The sequence below is a fragment of the Dunckerocampus dactyliophorus genome, chromosome 7, assembly GCF_027744805.1.
Source record: "Dunckerocampus dactyliophorus isolate RoL2022-P2 chromosome 7, RoL_Ddac_1.1, whole genome shotgun sequence".
Lineage (NCBI taxonomy): Eukaryota > Metazoa > Chordata > Actinopteri > Syngnathiformes > Syngnathidae > Dunckerocampus > Dunckerocampus dactyliophorus.
In genome coordinates this window covers 24,089,058-24,104,990 of record NC_072825.1, presented here as the reverse complement: position 1 = coordinate 24,104,990, position 15,933 = coordinate 24,089,058, and the positions used below count along the sequence as shown (strand labels likewise).

General features: G+C 40.6%; 2 protein-coding genes across 2 annotated transcripts in view; both read left to right on the top strand.

The window, feature by feature from the left end:
• Positions 1-12,105, top strand: part of mindy3 (MINDY lysine 48 deubiquitinase 3) — a 39,474-nt gene extending 27,369 nt beyond the window's left edge. The window contains exons 14-16 of the mRNA XM_054782059.1: positions 750-837; positions 1,503-1,574; positions 6,112-12,105. Coding sequence (XP_054638034.1) covers positions 750-837; positions 1,503-1,574; positions 6,112-6,261 — 310 coding nt within the window. The 3' untranslated portion in view covers positions 6,262-12,105. The remainder of the gene's footprint in view (positions 1-749; positions 838-1,502; positions 1,575-6,111) is intronic.
• Positions 12,106-12,175: 70 nt separating this feature from the next.
• Positions 12,176-15,933, top strand: part of itga8 (integrin, alpha 8) — a 73,256-nt gene continuing 69,498 nt past the window's right edge. Inside the window, exon 1 of the mRNA XM_054781138.1 lies at positions 12,176-12,538. Within this exon, the coding sequence (XP_054637113.1) occupies positions 12,351-12,538 (188 nt within the window). The 5' untranslated portion in view covers positions 12,176-12,350. The remainder of the gene's footprint in view (positions 12,539-15,933) is intronic.

Below are 15,933 nucleotides of genomic sequence, written 5' to 3'. Positions count from 1 at the left end.
GTGAAAAAAGTCAAGAGGCAGGTTTATTCTTGCTTTTTTTTTTTTTTTTTTTTTTTATAAACCTTCATCCGGACCAGAGGACCAGACTACAAGTGTGAACTCACCCTAGTATGAACAAAGCGGTCATTACTTTATCTTTATTACGTCTCTTTTTTAATGTGTCTTATTTTACAAGTGATGGTTAAATGTTCTCTTGTCTTTATTATTATCTGAAAACTGCCAACACCGTCAAGGCCCTTTCAAACAAGCCAAGCGAATGTTTTGTTGAAATGAGCATGCCTTCCTCTGACCGCTGCCAGGTCACAGTAGTATCTCCCTGCATCGAAGCCGATGGACGCGTAGCTGTAAATCAGAAAGCAGCAAACATCAGCTGATTGCATTGCCGCATCACACCCAAGCATGGACTAGACGTGAGGAAAAAAACGTACAGACTTGCACGTCATACAGTATCTCGTCCAGTTTGCTTTTAAACAGCATATCATGCACACACACTTGCATGTAGTGTCTCCTTTCCCTTTGCTGCCTTAAAAGGGCAATCAAACAAGTCGTTTTTTTTCCATTTGCCCAGTAATAATAATAATAATAATGCTGATCTAACACACAGGAATGTCTGGAAAGAGGTATATTTAGTTGTACCACAGTCTTTCTGAAAACACGCAGGCGCTCACCAAAACATGGCTTCACTCAGAGATGACGTGATGTTTCCTTGTAACAATCTATTCCCCCCCCCTCCCCTTCTCTTCCACCAGTGTCCGTCTGGTCAAGCGCAAACTGGATCCAGAGGGCTTGGGCATAATTCTTCTGGGCCCATTCCTCTTGGAATTCTTTCCTAATCAGGTATGCAAAGGTGGACGTGCAAAAAACACAAAACAGCAATCACATTAAGGTCACATGAGGATCGGTTTCCGAAGCCAAGTGCTGTTCTAGCTAATCAAAGGGTTTTATGCCATAAGCATTCCTGTGGTGTCTCATGTGAAATCTATGCGTGTGTTCACAAATCATATGACACTGCTCTCTAAAGGGCTAAGAAGGAGCGGTTGAACCTTTTTTTATGAGGCAGAGATAGAGGGAACTGTGTTAAAGTGATCAGGGCTTTAGGGACCTACCAGAGCAACAGCTCAGAAATTATATCGCCATTAACCAAGTGGACGCACACGCAGACACACGTGGGATTGGGCCGAGGGGTTTGAGTTTCATATGAAGGCATATAAATTCGATGCTGGACGCGCTCTCAGACAACACACCCTATCTCCGTCCTTGCAGCCAAAGTCAGCAAAAGTGTCATTGATTTCCTCGTTTTTGGTGGTAATTGGAGTTACACTGTGCATAAAGCACACAGATACACACACTTCAATGTAACACGCCGGATTGTAGGTTTGCTGCCAGTATTTAATCTGTTTGGCTTTCTTGTCAAAAATGTTCCACTTCTGGGTCTACGATTATGTTCTGGCCTGAGACTCTCCCCAGCATGTTTTTCACTGTCTTCTCGGCTTGTGTTCCAGGATTCAGGAATCCCGGAATCATTTCCCGTCTACCACTACAACGGACTTAAACAGTCCAACCACAACGAGAGGGTAAGATGGTGGTGCTTCCTCTTGTTCTGACATCTCCATCCATACTTCATGTCTTGATTCCCTGTCCTTATTCATGCATGCGCGCGCACACACACACACACACACACACACACACAGAGGCACCCCGTCTTTCCAGAATAAACAGTAGCTATTGCAAGCCTAATGGCCTATCCATCCACCCAAACACACTATAGCTGTGCCTCCTGTTTCTCAGCAGAGAGGTGAGTGTCAACATCCAGGCTGTGATAAATGGCCACCGACAAGCCTATTAGTCTGGCTTAGTGTGACGGATGGCTGTCAGTGTGTGAGTGTGTGTCTGTGGCTGAGCCTGGTACTCAGGAATATCACTTTCTGCAGCTGTCAGTGTTGATGAGGCTGTGAAATTACTTTTTTACTCTCCCATACCTGAACTTGTAGGAGGGTAGCACATATATACAGTATATACATATAGCTGCAAGGCACTTCTAACGGTGGAGAGCCAATTTGTTTTCCATATATCCAAATGAGTATAACAGCTCCTGAAAGTATTTGAAAATATCCCCGGCCCTGCAGCCAGTACATACTATGCGTGTCTGCATGTGTGGGCGTGTTTGTGAAAGGTGTCTGCTGTAAAATAACATCTCCACTCCGCCTTCCACCCCAGACCACTTTAGTGCCTGGAAAGAGATTGATAACGTCAATGTCCGTCACTGAGGTCAAAAAGCAAATTAAATCATGGCTTATTGTTTCCCAGTAGGATACACTGGATCCATAGTTATTTATCCGCTACCACAGGCTTATTTTGTGTGGAGGTTACATTTTGTTCACATTGTGTTACTATTTCACATGAGACAGAAAATTGTGTTTATTTCCTTTTTGACACAATTTTGACATTTTTAGGTGATGAAAATCATCAATTGTAGACTTTGCTGATTTGCACAGAAAACAATTCCTCTAAGAAATGATAAAAAATAGAAATAATCCGTTTCTGTCACCATCATTAAACCTTTTCATTTTTAATGTTTCGAATAACACTTTAACATCCTTATCTGTAATACAAATTTCCAAAAAACTTCAACCACAGTTAACGTTAAAACTGAAAATCATTAAAACACCCGCTGTTGAGGTAAATGACAGGTGTATTGCATGAGTCCTGTTGCAGGTGTGTCGGAATCCATGCATATTTAAAATTCCCGTACAAGTGAACCACATAGGCTAGCAGTGCAGTGAAACATTTGATAATAAATCACTGCCCTAAATTAGTTACTAAGTGACAAATGTATATGTAACATAAATACGCCACATGATGTTGTTGTTGTTGTTGTTGTTAAACCCAAAGGTTGACAACCCTCCACCCTCCCAGTGTGTTCTCAAAACAAATTAGTGTGTTTAGCCGAATCACCACGGAATGTAGTACAAACCTTTACGGGACTGACAAGCACTTGTTGGTAACATTTTTGGAAGATTGGTTGAAAAACATGGCCACCGTCAAGAAAAACATCTTTGCAGGTGCATGGGCGGGACTGACTGCCCATCAGTCAGTGACCATTGTGACTGCCCATTAGTGATTGACCATTTGATTCAATATTAGTAAATTGAATATTTTTGTAGCTATGGCAGAGAAAATCTGTTTCCGATCTTCTCAATAGGTTTTTATAATATTATTAGAGCCCTCTAGACATGAAATAACGCCCATATAGTCACCTTTACATTTGTATTACCCAATATAGTAGATATAATCAGACAAAATAAGACATCTGAGACATAAATAAGATAACAGACTCACACGTCGGCAGTCCAATAAGTAGTCATTTGTTCTAACATTCATACATTCTAAACAGTTCTTTTTACAGACCAGAGTTGGCTAGTTTTTTCGTACCTTTTTTTTCTTTTCTTTTTTTCAACTGCCCCCTTGCAGTCTTCCTCAGAGCAGTCACGGGACATGTCCTTGTTTTTTTCTGGACAGCGCACTTCCTGCAATGGCTATTATTTCATCAGTATATTGTAATGGTGGCCTAAAATGGCTTTATACTCATATTATCAAATATAGTACACATAATAAGAGTACGATGTAATAAGATGTAAATAAAACTCCTGCTCATGTGTGGCACAGTATGTGCTCCCTAGGGGACCTTAGTGGCGGGCGGACAGATGTGTGGACGACAGAAAGTGACGTTGGCGTTTCAAAGTTGAGTTTTAGCTTCTCGTGAATTATGGCCCCAACAGTAGCTGGTGTTATTATGATGATTATGTTATAATTATTGTGCCTCTTGTAAGATAATTTAAATCTGCAATTAATGACTCTTGTGGCAATCACGTCTGCTGTTCGTCTCACAGAACAATCACTGACACCTAGGGGTCAATGTAGACTATTACATTCACAATTAGAATGCTTCTGCCTTGGTTTCATATTTTAGACCAGAGGTGACCGTTTTTTCTTGCGAGAGCTACTTTTAGAAAATGAAAATGGCCACGAGCTACTCATTTTTGTTGAAATGATTTTCATACCTTATTTCAACCCAAACAGATCAAATATGCTTGTTTTACCAAAACATTCACAAAATGCTGGCATCCACAACTCACATTTTATGTTTCCGAATACATTTCTTTCTAGTGTTCTCACATTATTAACTGAAAACCTGAATGAAAAGCAGGCTTGCGGGCACCTCATGTGGTCATGGAGGGCTACCTGGTGCCCGCGGGCACCATGTTGGTGACCCCTGTTTTACATCATTTAGTTAGTTCATTTAGCAATTTTGATGCTTGAAAATGCTTAATTTAGGCCAAGAATAAGTAAAATTTGCTTGAATATGCATTTTTTTTTACTAATAATAGGCCATTTTCTACCACAAAACTGCGATAATGCATATATTTTTTGGGGGGAGGGAGCCGCAAGAGTGAGGACTGTGATGTAGCTAAGGATGGCAGTCCATATACTATGTTAGCATGTCGTTGGAAGCATTTTGAGCACAACCCATGGGAGGGACACCACAAATGTCATTTACAGTGGTGTGAGTGTTTGTCCCCTTCCTGATTTAGTATGTTTTTGCATGTTTGTCACACTTAAATGTTTCAGATCACCAAATTTAAATATTAGTCAATGACAACACAACTGAACACAAAATGCAGTTTTTCAATGAAACTTTTTTATTATTAAGGGAGAAAAAAATCCAAACGTACATAGCCATGTGTGGAAGAAGTGCTTGCCACCTCGTTAAAACATAACTTGAGATTGAGATCTATCAGTCTGGAAAAGTTTATAAAGCCATCTCTAAAGCTTTGGGACTCCAGCGAACCACAGTGAAAGCCATTATCCACAAATGACTAACAGTGGTGAACCTTCCCAGGAGTGGCCGGCCAATCAAAATTACTCTAAGCGCGCAGTGACGACACATCACAAAAAATCACAAGAAATCACAAAAGACCCCACAACAACAACCAAAGAAGTGCAGGCCTCACTTGCCTCAGCTAAGGTCAGTGTTCATGACTGACTCCACCATAAGAAAGACACTGGGCAAAAACCTCCATGGCAGAGTTCCAAGACGAAAATCGCTGCTGAACAAAAAGAACATTAAGGCTCTTCTCAATTTTGCCATAAATCATCTTGACAATCCCCAACACCTTTGGGAAAATACTCTGTGGTCTGACGAGACAAAAGTTTAACTTTTAGTAACAACTTTTAGTAAGTAACACCGCATTTCAGAAAAAGAACATCATACCAAGAGTAAAATATGGTGGTGGTAGTGTGATGTTTGGGACTGTTTTGCTGCTCCAGGACCTAGAAGACTTGCTGTGATAAATGGAACCATGAATTCTGCTGTCTACCAAAAAATCCTGAAGGAGAATGTCCGGCCATCTGTTGGTGGCCTCCAGTTGAAACGAATTTGGGTTCTGCAGGAGGACAATGATCCAAAACACACCAGCAATTCTACCTCTGAATGGCTGAAGAAAAACAAAATGAAGACTTTGGAGTGGCCTAGTCAAAGTCCTGACCTGAATCCTATTGAGATGCTGTGGCATGACCTTAAAAAGGTGCTTCATTCTGGAAAACCCTCCAATGTGGCTGAAGTACAGCAATTCTGCAAATACGAGTGGGCCAAAATTACTCCACAGCGCTGTAAGAGACTCATTGCAAGTTATCGCAAACACTTGATTGCAGTTGTTACTGCTAAGGGCGGCCCAACCAGTGATTAGGTTTAGGGGGCAATCACTTTTTCCACACAGGGCCATGTAGGTATGGATTTTTTTTCTCCCTTAATAATAAAAAGTTTCATTTAAAAACTGCATTTTGTGTTCAGCTGTGTTGTCATTTACTAATATTTACATTTGTTTGATGATCTGAAACATTTAAGTGTGACAAACATGCAAAAATGAAAAAAAATCAGGAGGGGGGAAACTTTTTTCACGCCACTGTACATTGTGCTTGTATCCGCCATCCTCCTACCATCTTTTGTATAAGCATGCAGATGTCCGGGGGGGTTACACCGTGGTCAATTACATCGTGGTCATCTTTGACCAATCCACGTCTACTTTGTAGTGACTTACTGATGTGTTTTAGGTGGAGTATGTGGAAGGGACCGCTTTGGTGCTAGGGTTTGAAGACCCAATGGTTCGAACCGATGACACTCCAGTCAAGCGCTGCCTGCAGACCAAGTGGCCATACATTGAGCTGCTGTGGACCACCGAGCGCTCACCGTCACTCAACTAGTCTTATTTAAGCAACTTACGGACCACTACTGCCTCCATCTCACACACACACACACACACATACACACACGCAATCACCACTTTAGGGAGCTTACACAGACCGGGACGACATCTACACACATAAACACAACACTGATGAATGAGAACTTGACAAATGCACACAAGAGGCTGTAAGAAACAACAACGTACATGCCTGAGATTCATCCTTTCAGACTCACCTTTTAAATTATGCGATTGTCTGATCAGCACGGCTTGCCATTTCCTACACAGTATGTTTATGATAATGTTGACATTTTACAAAGAAATGCGGTGTGTCACACAATCACATGCCGGAGAGCATGTAGAGCCGGCATCACAAATGTACGACTGTCCGAAGGACGGGGGGGCGGGGAGGGGAACGACCAAAGCCTTCCACTTGAGAACACACTCTTTCACTCACTCACTGCTAAAAGTTTACAATGTTAGGACCAACACAGGCACAGAATGTGGAGGATAAGAATGCAGACTGATTTCGGTACCTCATTAGGAAGTTGGCCGGGCGATCATGTATTTATTAACACGCTGGAATAAACAAGTTTTTTTGACATCCTTCCCCCCTATTGTTTAAATGTGGTGTCCTCCTGGGGCCAGCATCAAGAAACGTCCAGGTCCATCTGCATCTCTTCAACACTAACACGTTTGCTTTCTGCAGAGCCTCTTGAGGTAATAGATCACTACATTTCCAGGATGGTGAGTTCACTGTCTGATAAAAATGGTGCGAGATGATGTGTTCCCACTTATTGCCCTTAATGGAATATACAGTATGTCTGTATAGTAGAGGTATGTGAATGTTTTACACTGAGGGCAGCATACTGAAAAATGAATACTACCACTTCACCTGTCGTATGCTAAAACTAATCAATTGTAGGTCAGCATATGCAAAGCTGTTACGTCTATTAGTGTGTGACATTCAGCTGATATGCCAAAATGCTGTACTTGTTACCTTTTTATCCTTTTCAATGTGGCCCTTATCCTCTTTGAATGTTGTGTTGCGGGTTGTGTTTCTTTTAGAATAATCAGCAGTCTGCAGGCCACAAATGGCCCCTGTGCCAACATTTGTCTTCTACAACTACGGTACTTTTTCCAGTGTCGCAATTAAATTATTATGTAACTGATAGAAAAATAATATAAATAATTGTATCTGTAAGACATGGCCCATATTCTCATATTGATCTAGTAAATACCGCATTGCTAATCTAACAGTCAGCGGTGTGGGACCCGTGTGTCCTGCAAACAATACAATCTTATTACCGTAATTTTCCCGACTGCTGAGCGCACCTGAATATAAGCCACCCCCACTAAATTTAAAGAACAAAAGATTTGTACATATATATGCCACACCTGTCTATAAACCGCAAGTACATTGCAATGTGGTATATTTAGTACACAGAAAGATGTTACACTGAAGGATTTTTTTTACTTAAATAAAGGTGTGCGTGCACATAAGGATTTTTTTTTTTTTACTTAATTGTATAAATGCTTTTTTCCAAAGAGTGTGTAATACCGCTAGTTAAAAAGTAGCCCACCAGAAGTCGCTGTCGTCGTTATTGTCATTCTCCTTCCCCACTAAAACAACTAAAGTTGTCTTCGTCGAACCAAACAGCCCCAAAATTCCCTCGCCACACACCCCGCCAGTCTTTCTCCCTCCTTTGTTGTCGAGCCCAGCAGCGCCGGCATTTTTCAGCCTGCTGTTCTGTATAAACGCCACCAACACGGAATAAAGTCGACCTAGCAATGTTCCAACTTCTAAGGTATTCAAGATTCAAGAGTTTTATTGTCGTATGCACAGTAAAACTGGTGGTTCTGCTATGCAATGAAATTCTTGTTCTGTTCATTCTCCCAGAAAAAGAAAAACACAAGAAAAACAATAAGAACATAAGAAACATCAATACCAATAAATTAAGCAACAACAACAGAAGAGACATTAATACAAATCAATAAATAAATAATAAAGTGCTATGCGTGTGTTGCGTGCGGCGTGCGTGAGTGCTTCATTGAGAAGCCTGATGGCTTGTGTGTAAAAGCTGTTGACAGCCTTGTGGTCCTGGACTTCAAACTTCAAACTGTTGCGAGACCAGGTGAGGTCCTCGCTTATGTGTATGCCAAGGAACTTGAAGGTTTTCACCCTCTCCACCTCAGTCTCATCAATAAACAGGGGTCTATACGGCTCCTTTTCCCTTGTTCTTGGGTCAATGATGATCTCTAGTCTTATCTGTATTGAGAAGGAGATTGTTATCATGACACCAAGCTATGAGGTCCGCGTTTCAACACCACCAGTGATCAGGCCGATGACTGTAGTGTCATCCGCAAATTTAATGATGCTGGTGTTGTTGTGGGAGACCACGCAATCATAGGTGAAGACCGTGTAGAGGAGTGGACTCAGCACACACCCCTGTGGGCTCCCAGTGCTCACAGTTCTTGAGCTGGATGTGTGATTGTGGACTGACTGACTGGGGCCTGCCTGTTAGAAAGTTAAACACCCAGTTACAGAGGGAGGGTGACAGGCCAAGTGTGAGGAGCCTGTGAGTTTGTGGGGGCTGACTGTTTTAAATGCAGAGCTGTAATCGATAAATAACATTCTGACATATGTGTCCTGGCCCTGTAGGTGAGAAAGGGCTGTGTGGATGGCAGTGTTGACTGGGACAGAGCCTGTGTGGAAGAGTATTCCACAATATACCACCTGAGACTTCGGTATATCTGCAATTGTCACTGCCCAAGTATGTTATAGCTGCATATAGACACAGGGATCTTGCAAAATAGTTGCATCAGGCCCTTAACAATGGATCTGGCATTTATTCACAAATTCATGTTTGTAACAAAAGCTAATTTAATAAAAAGGAGAAAAAAAAGGATCGGTTCGGATTGGCAAGATTATAAAAAAAAAAATGTGGATCAGGACATCCCTACATTTTTACACAGAAGTCATCCAAGCAGGTAATGCTGCAGCTGCAGTTTCGCACAGCAACACTGCATCCCGCAATCAAACAGATGCAAGACAATAAGTTTGCTGTGACAGGCGACCTCCAGAGATGGAAAACTGCCTTTACACCCCCATTCCATGTCAGTGTTGTTGATATTGAACAGTGATACAGACAAAACCGTAACAGGTGAGACACCACCTGTGTGTAAGGGTATTCATCAATCCCAAGACAGGTAGCGCCCTTCCCTGTTGTTGTGTTGTAAGCAAATGTTGGTGTCTGACAAGTATTTTATGCGTCAAACCCCACGCTGGCACTGATGGCGGATGTGTGACTGTGTGAAAGGACACACTGTATTGCAGGATTCTGTATGAAAGGCTAAGGCTGCATCTAATGTTGCAGCTCTTTGCAGGATCTCTGTTGAAAGATGTGACCTTCTGCAGAACTTGCCTCTGCTCACTAGATTTACATAAAAACCAATGACAGAGCAGACCTTGTGAATGCATACTTCTTGCACGATAGCTACTGGAGGACAAGGTGAACCGAGCAATGAAAGGATGAGGGAAAGGGCCATGTGAGCAGGTAGGTGCTAGAAGCTTCCATCTGACAGCTTTAGGTTTCTTTCTCGCTTAATTGTATTGTGCAGTCACGGATGAGGAAGAGCCTCAGAAAAGAAATATTTCTTCAATGAACTGTATAAACTTATTTTCTGTAGGATTCCAATTGTCTCTAACCTTTTTTCAAGTTAAAAAAAAACACTGAATTTGTAGATTTCCTGATTAAATACATGGCAGAAACCTAAGTGCGGCTGCCACGTGTGTCTCTTCTCAGCTTAGTGCGCAAGCCTTGCCTACCATCTGAGTGCACTGAGTTGGATCATGGCTCTTGCCAGTTTCTGTCAGCATGTTGGCAGTAATATTATGTTACAGAAACATTTACTATATGTACACCATGACTTTATACAGTCTGTGTAATGGCTTTAATGTAAGTGACATTCTTGATAATCAGACAATAAAATACACAAATATGGGAGGCACATGGAGTACCTGAAGGGGTCAGGGTGTGCATGAGCCGGAAGGTGCTTGTCATTGTCATCCTTCCATAGAAAAAGACGTCTGCTTTTTTGACAGCAGCACTTAGCGGTTTAGCAGTTAGTCAAATGCAAGGTATTTTTATGCTCCGCTGAATGAATGAATTTGACTGCCAAGATAGAAGTTAAACAAAGTATCAGAGTTCTTCCTGGATATGGGCAGGGTGCATGAACATCGCACCGTCACTTATTGCGTTTTTTTCAAAATTAATACATGATTGCTGTTTTGTGGGTGATTCCGGCCTATTATTAGTCAAAAATATGCATATTTAAGCAAATTTTAAGTATCCTTGGACTAAATTAAGGTTTTACAAGCATAAAAATGGCTAAATTAAGTAAAATACAAATACACTAAGTCCCCAACTAACGAACACAATTGGTTCCAGACGACCGTTCTTATGTCGAATTGTTCTTTAGGGGAAAAGGTAATATTACCAATGATATAGGTACTACATGTAGGTGTATACATATACAGTATATGTGTATGTATGTAAATATGAGTTTGGATGTAGTAGTAATATTAAATGAGGATAATTAATGAAAAAAACAATAATAAAAATGATATAATAATACATAATGATAAATGTTATTTACCTTTGAAGAGGAGTGGTCGAGCATACGTCGTTGTGGTGGAGTTGGAGGAGGAGTTATTGAAAAAAAGGACAAATTGTCATTGTTAGACTCTTCTAAAAGAGGTAGTGTTCTGTGGGTGGTGTAGAGTTAAGCAGGCCTAGCAACTTAATAAACTTTAATCACACTCTCTGTCCGGGTTGTATCATACAGCTAACAATGTAGCTTTCTCTCTACCGCTGTTCTACCGCTGTTGGTCCCATTAGGAGTGTCACAGTGCTCTCTGCTGGTCAACCATGTAACAGTATAAATATGGGCTGGCTGGTCAAGCTTATAGCAGTATAAATATGGACTTAATAAGGCAAAACACATGAAAATATAGACTAGTCGGCTTTGTTCGTATCTCCGAAAGTTCGCACGTCGGATGTTCGTTAGTAGGGGACTGAGTGTATAAGGCATTCAGTAAATGCGTTGAACATGTTGTAATGCGTAGTGTTCTACACTGGTCAGTAGGTGTCAGTAATGTTACATTATGTTGCAATGATGAGATGCTAGCCACTGCAAAAACTAAAACTAAAACGGAAGTACAAAAGTAACAAGGAACTTTCCCAATGCTATCATGTGTGAGTGTATCATTTGTCTTATTTTCTATTATGTCTACTGGGTAATATAGTCTAATATAATAATATAAATATTGTCTAAAAGTGACAATAGAGGGCTTTAATAATATTAAAAACCATATCTAGACAGTCGAAAATTGTTTTTGTGCGCTCAAACTATGAAAAGTGCGCCTGCCCTATAGGATCTTTGACTCCTGTTATTGCAGTAAGTCTTGAAAAACAGCAGAGTAGTCCTAAAGATGATCTTTGACTAGTATAAAATGCCTTTGTTTTAATTAATGACTTTATTAGCTATTTGGTCAAGTGAAAATTGGAAGATACAGATCCTTGCAATGACATTTTATAAAATAAAAAGTCTTTGTGCTTAGTTTTCTGAAAATTTGGCCCCCAGAACAATTAAATTGAATAAAGCCCTGACATAAACGGTTATCTATCTGTGTTAGCGCAACGTGCACGTCAAAGGGTACAAAATAAAATGTGTGTATTGTAAAGTCCCCCTTGGATTATTCATTGTTTAAGAGGATAGATTAATTCCATGCGGAAAATGCACCTTAAAAGGAGCGATGACGCACAGTTGCGCGCTCAGATGTGGTTTTTTCCTTTGTAATGGGAGCGAGGGGGGTAAAGTTTTGTGCAGAGGGCGGGGGTTGGACTCTTCTTGGAGAGGGGTCTGAGCACCAGACCTGCTGCTGGCTTAGAGGGTGTCAGAAGGAGGTGAAGAAGATCCGGGGGAGGAGGAGCGCGGTGATCCAGACGGACAACCAGCACTTGAAGCTCACCTGCATAAGGAGTGACCCCTACATCCTGTGTTCCAACTTTGCTTTAAGAGTAGGGATTGTAAGCTTTCTGCAGGATGGAGCGTGGACGGGACATGGGCTTGTTTCTTCTCCGGGTGCTCTCGCTGCTTTGGTGGTGCAGGGCGCCAAGTGGAGTGTGGAGCTTCAACCTTTACGCACAGCATCCTACGGTGTACCGAGGACCCAGTGGGAGTTATTTCGGTTACTCAGTGGATTTCTATCAGGCTACCGCCAACAGCAACACGTGAGTGACAAGTTTGTTCCCTTGGACACAACATTAGGTACAATTGCATGCACAATGTAATTGGCTCCAATCCAAGACCTGTGTGGAAAAATGTAGAAGTGCACTGCATCACATTGAACTGTTTTTAATATTTTCACTCCCGTAATTAAGTCAGGTGATAAACTACCACAATACATATAATGTATACATAAGAATAACATACAACGTAATAGAATTGTATATAATATACAATATATATTTGTCTTTTGACAGTGGCAATATGCAAGTAAATATCGATAATATACTTTATGACCAATTATGTGGAACTTTTTAGTATGAATCAGTATTCTGTATGTCATCACGGAGACAAAGACATTATTTATTAAACTTGCAACATATGACGACTGAAAAAAAACATTGACTTACATTACAGGCAATAAATCTGTCAAATTAATACTATATAATAATAAACTGTAATATTTATATATTATAATGATATTATTATCAATCATTGTGAAACATTTGATGGAAATCGGGGGGGGAAAAAAGTGTACATGCATGAAATCGTAACTAGTGGTGTCACAAGATGTCGCGAGATTAAAGAGTGACACGATTTCTCGTTTGGAAAAAAAATGTCTCGTGGGTTGGGACGTCCAATAATATCGGCCCATCAATATGATCGCCTCGATATTGGTGTAAAAATGTAGTAATGTAGGTTTATATTGGTATCTGTTTTTTCCCTATAATGAAAACTGATAATAAAAACTGTTGTAAATAGGCTTATGGGCTCCCATACTTACCATCATCGAGGCATCCAGCGGCGCCAGTACGTGGAAATACTTTGTGGCGTCCTGTGTTACTCCTCGGAATTGGGCTTCAATGTATTGAATCCAATCAATGTATTGGGTGTGGGTGTGCCAGTGCAGATAGCACCGACGTTAGCTAACTCGTTAGCTTGTAGCGGCGCCGGCACTGTCTCGTCACGGCTGTCAGTCCACATTTTCACCCACGTTGAGGGTCACCAAATGTGCAGATGCGACTCACAACGAGACAGGAGGGGAGGTAGGTGGCACCAATCAGTTTACTCTCAACTCAACAACAAGCAACAATTCTTTAGCAATAGCTAAGTGGCTACAACAACCTCATGACCCGGAAACGGAAGTACACTTGGTAAATCTCCAAGAGAAATGTCTAAACCAATATTGTGGGTCACCACAATGTGTTAATTCCATGACAGGAGATGTGATGTTACATATTTCGGTATTGGTTCATATCGGGATTGGAAATTGAGAGGTGGACAACATCAGCATATCGATTATCGGCAAAAAAGCCGATATCGGACATCCCTACTTGTGGGTACTTGGCCTGCGATTATAATACTTTAATTAGCCACACAATAATTGAAAATGTAATTGATCATTTTTCCAGCCGCCATGTGCATGCATGTCTGTTTTCCTCGTCTCTCTCCTCCAAACAGGCAGGAAAAGAGTTCACGCTGTGCATTGCTTTCAGCACCTTGGCACGTTTGTGCCATAGAGCAACGGCATGAATGGTGTGAGCCCTTTTGTCATACAGTCTCTTTGTGTCAGTGGGTGGAGGCGGGGCCGCTAGCACACACACAGAGTGCAGCGTAGTTGAAATTAAATTAGTAGATTGTAAAATTATGTCATATTGTTTTTATATTTTTTCATTGTACTCAAAAGTAATGTTAAAATATCGTCTCGTCTTGTTCTCGTAGGCCTAATCTTTTGTGTCGTCTCGTCTCGTGAACTGCGTGTCGCATGACATCCCTAATCGTAACTAATGTATATGTAAAATGAATCTAATAATGTATTTAAAATGTATCCATTGTCACACAAACGCTGTATCGTCATAGTATTGGTATCACAATGATATGGTATCACGAGTTACTTCAAGGATTTCCACCCCTGCTTTATAGACTGCGGCTGAATAAGTGGTGATATTGTACTTAAATTACAATAATGCACTATTTATGTCCAGTTGTGCTTTCTGCAACGGCACAGAATCAGGTCTCCATTTAAAACTCAACACAGTGGAAATCCCCAAAAAGTGGTCAAATTTGGCAGTTCAACCAACATCTTGGAGAAAATGTGCTGGGAGTTCAAATCATCAAGCGTGATGTTGTCTAAAGCAGGGGTGACCACACTTTTTCAGCCTGCAAGCTACTTTTAAAATGACCAAGCCGCAAGATCTACCTCGTATTATAAACATAGCATAAATATGAGTATTTACATACCTTGTACATGTACCTGTATATCAGGGGTGCGCACACTTGTTCAGCATGCAAGTTACAAGTCAAAATGATCTACCCAAACATGTAGCATACTGTACATATACAGTCATGGAAAAAATGATTAGACCATCCTTGTTTCTTCAGTTTCTTGTTCATTTTAATGCCTGATACAACTAAAAGTACCTTTGTTTGGACAAATATAACAATAACAACAAAAATAGCTCATGAGAGTTACATTTTTTTGGCAGTAGAATGTTATATTCATGTAAGAACTTAAGTGATTTTGGTTATCATCAAGAAAACCATGGAAGTTGCTAGACATCAGCTCTTAAATTAAACTCTGATGAGCTGTATTTGTTATCATCATTATATTTATCCAAACAAATGTACCTTTATTTGTACCAAGCATTCAAATGGATCAATAAACTGAAGAAACAAGGGTGGTCTAATCATTTTGTCCATGACTGTATATGTATATACAGTGTGTATATATATCTATATGTGTGTGTGTGTGTAAAATCTAACCGGTAAACTTTGAAACTTTCAGTAATTTACAATTTACATTCAGTAATTCACAATTCAATACAATATGGAAATAAAGATAATTACACATAATTCATCCATAGTTCTGTACTTGACCTAAGTAGTATGTCTGTCAAAATAGCTATGTCATTATACATACAGTTCTTGCATTACGTCCAGTTAGCATTTGCTGTCGAACATTACAGATATACAAGAAATGAAAAGGATTATGCAGAAGACAATGCAGCCAAAGTCAAGGCAACATATAAAAATGTTTCAGCAATGGGCACATTTTCCGATTAATCATGGAATATCAGTTTCACAAACAAATGTGTAGAAAACACTCATTTCTATAGCGGAGTTTAGGACGCGACTCAAAAGCCATCAAAGAATTGACTTTTTTTCTGCATGACTCACGGCTACAAGTGAACGGTTAACTTTTGTTGTAGACAAAGGCATCTTGCCGCTGAGTTAGTTTATCCGTAATCAGAATAATAAAGATGAAAGTTGCATTTCCGTGTGTCGCTCGAGACAACGTATGTTCACCACTTAATCTTTCCCACGCAGGCGCGACTGCGAATCAGGAGGCGAGCTCGACCGGTCGATTGTGATTGACATAATGGGCACCCCTAAAGTGTTG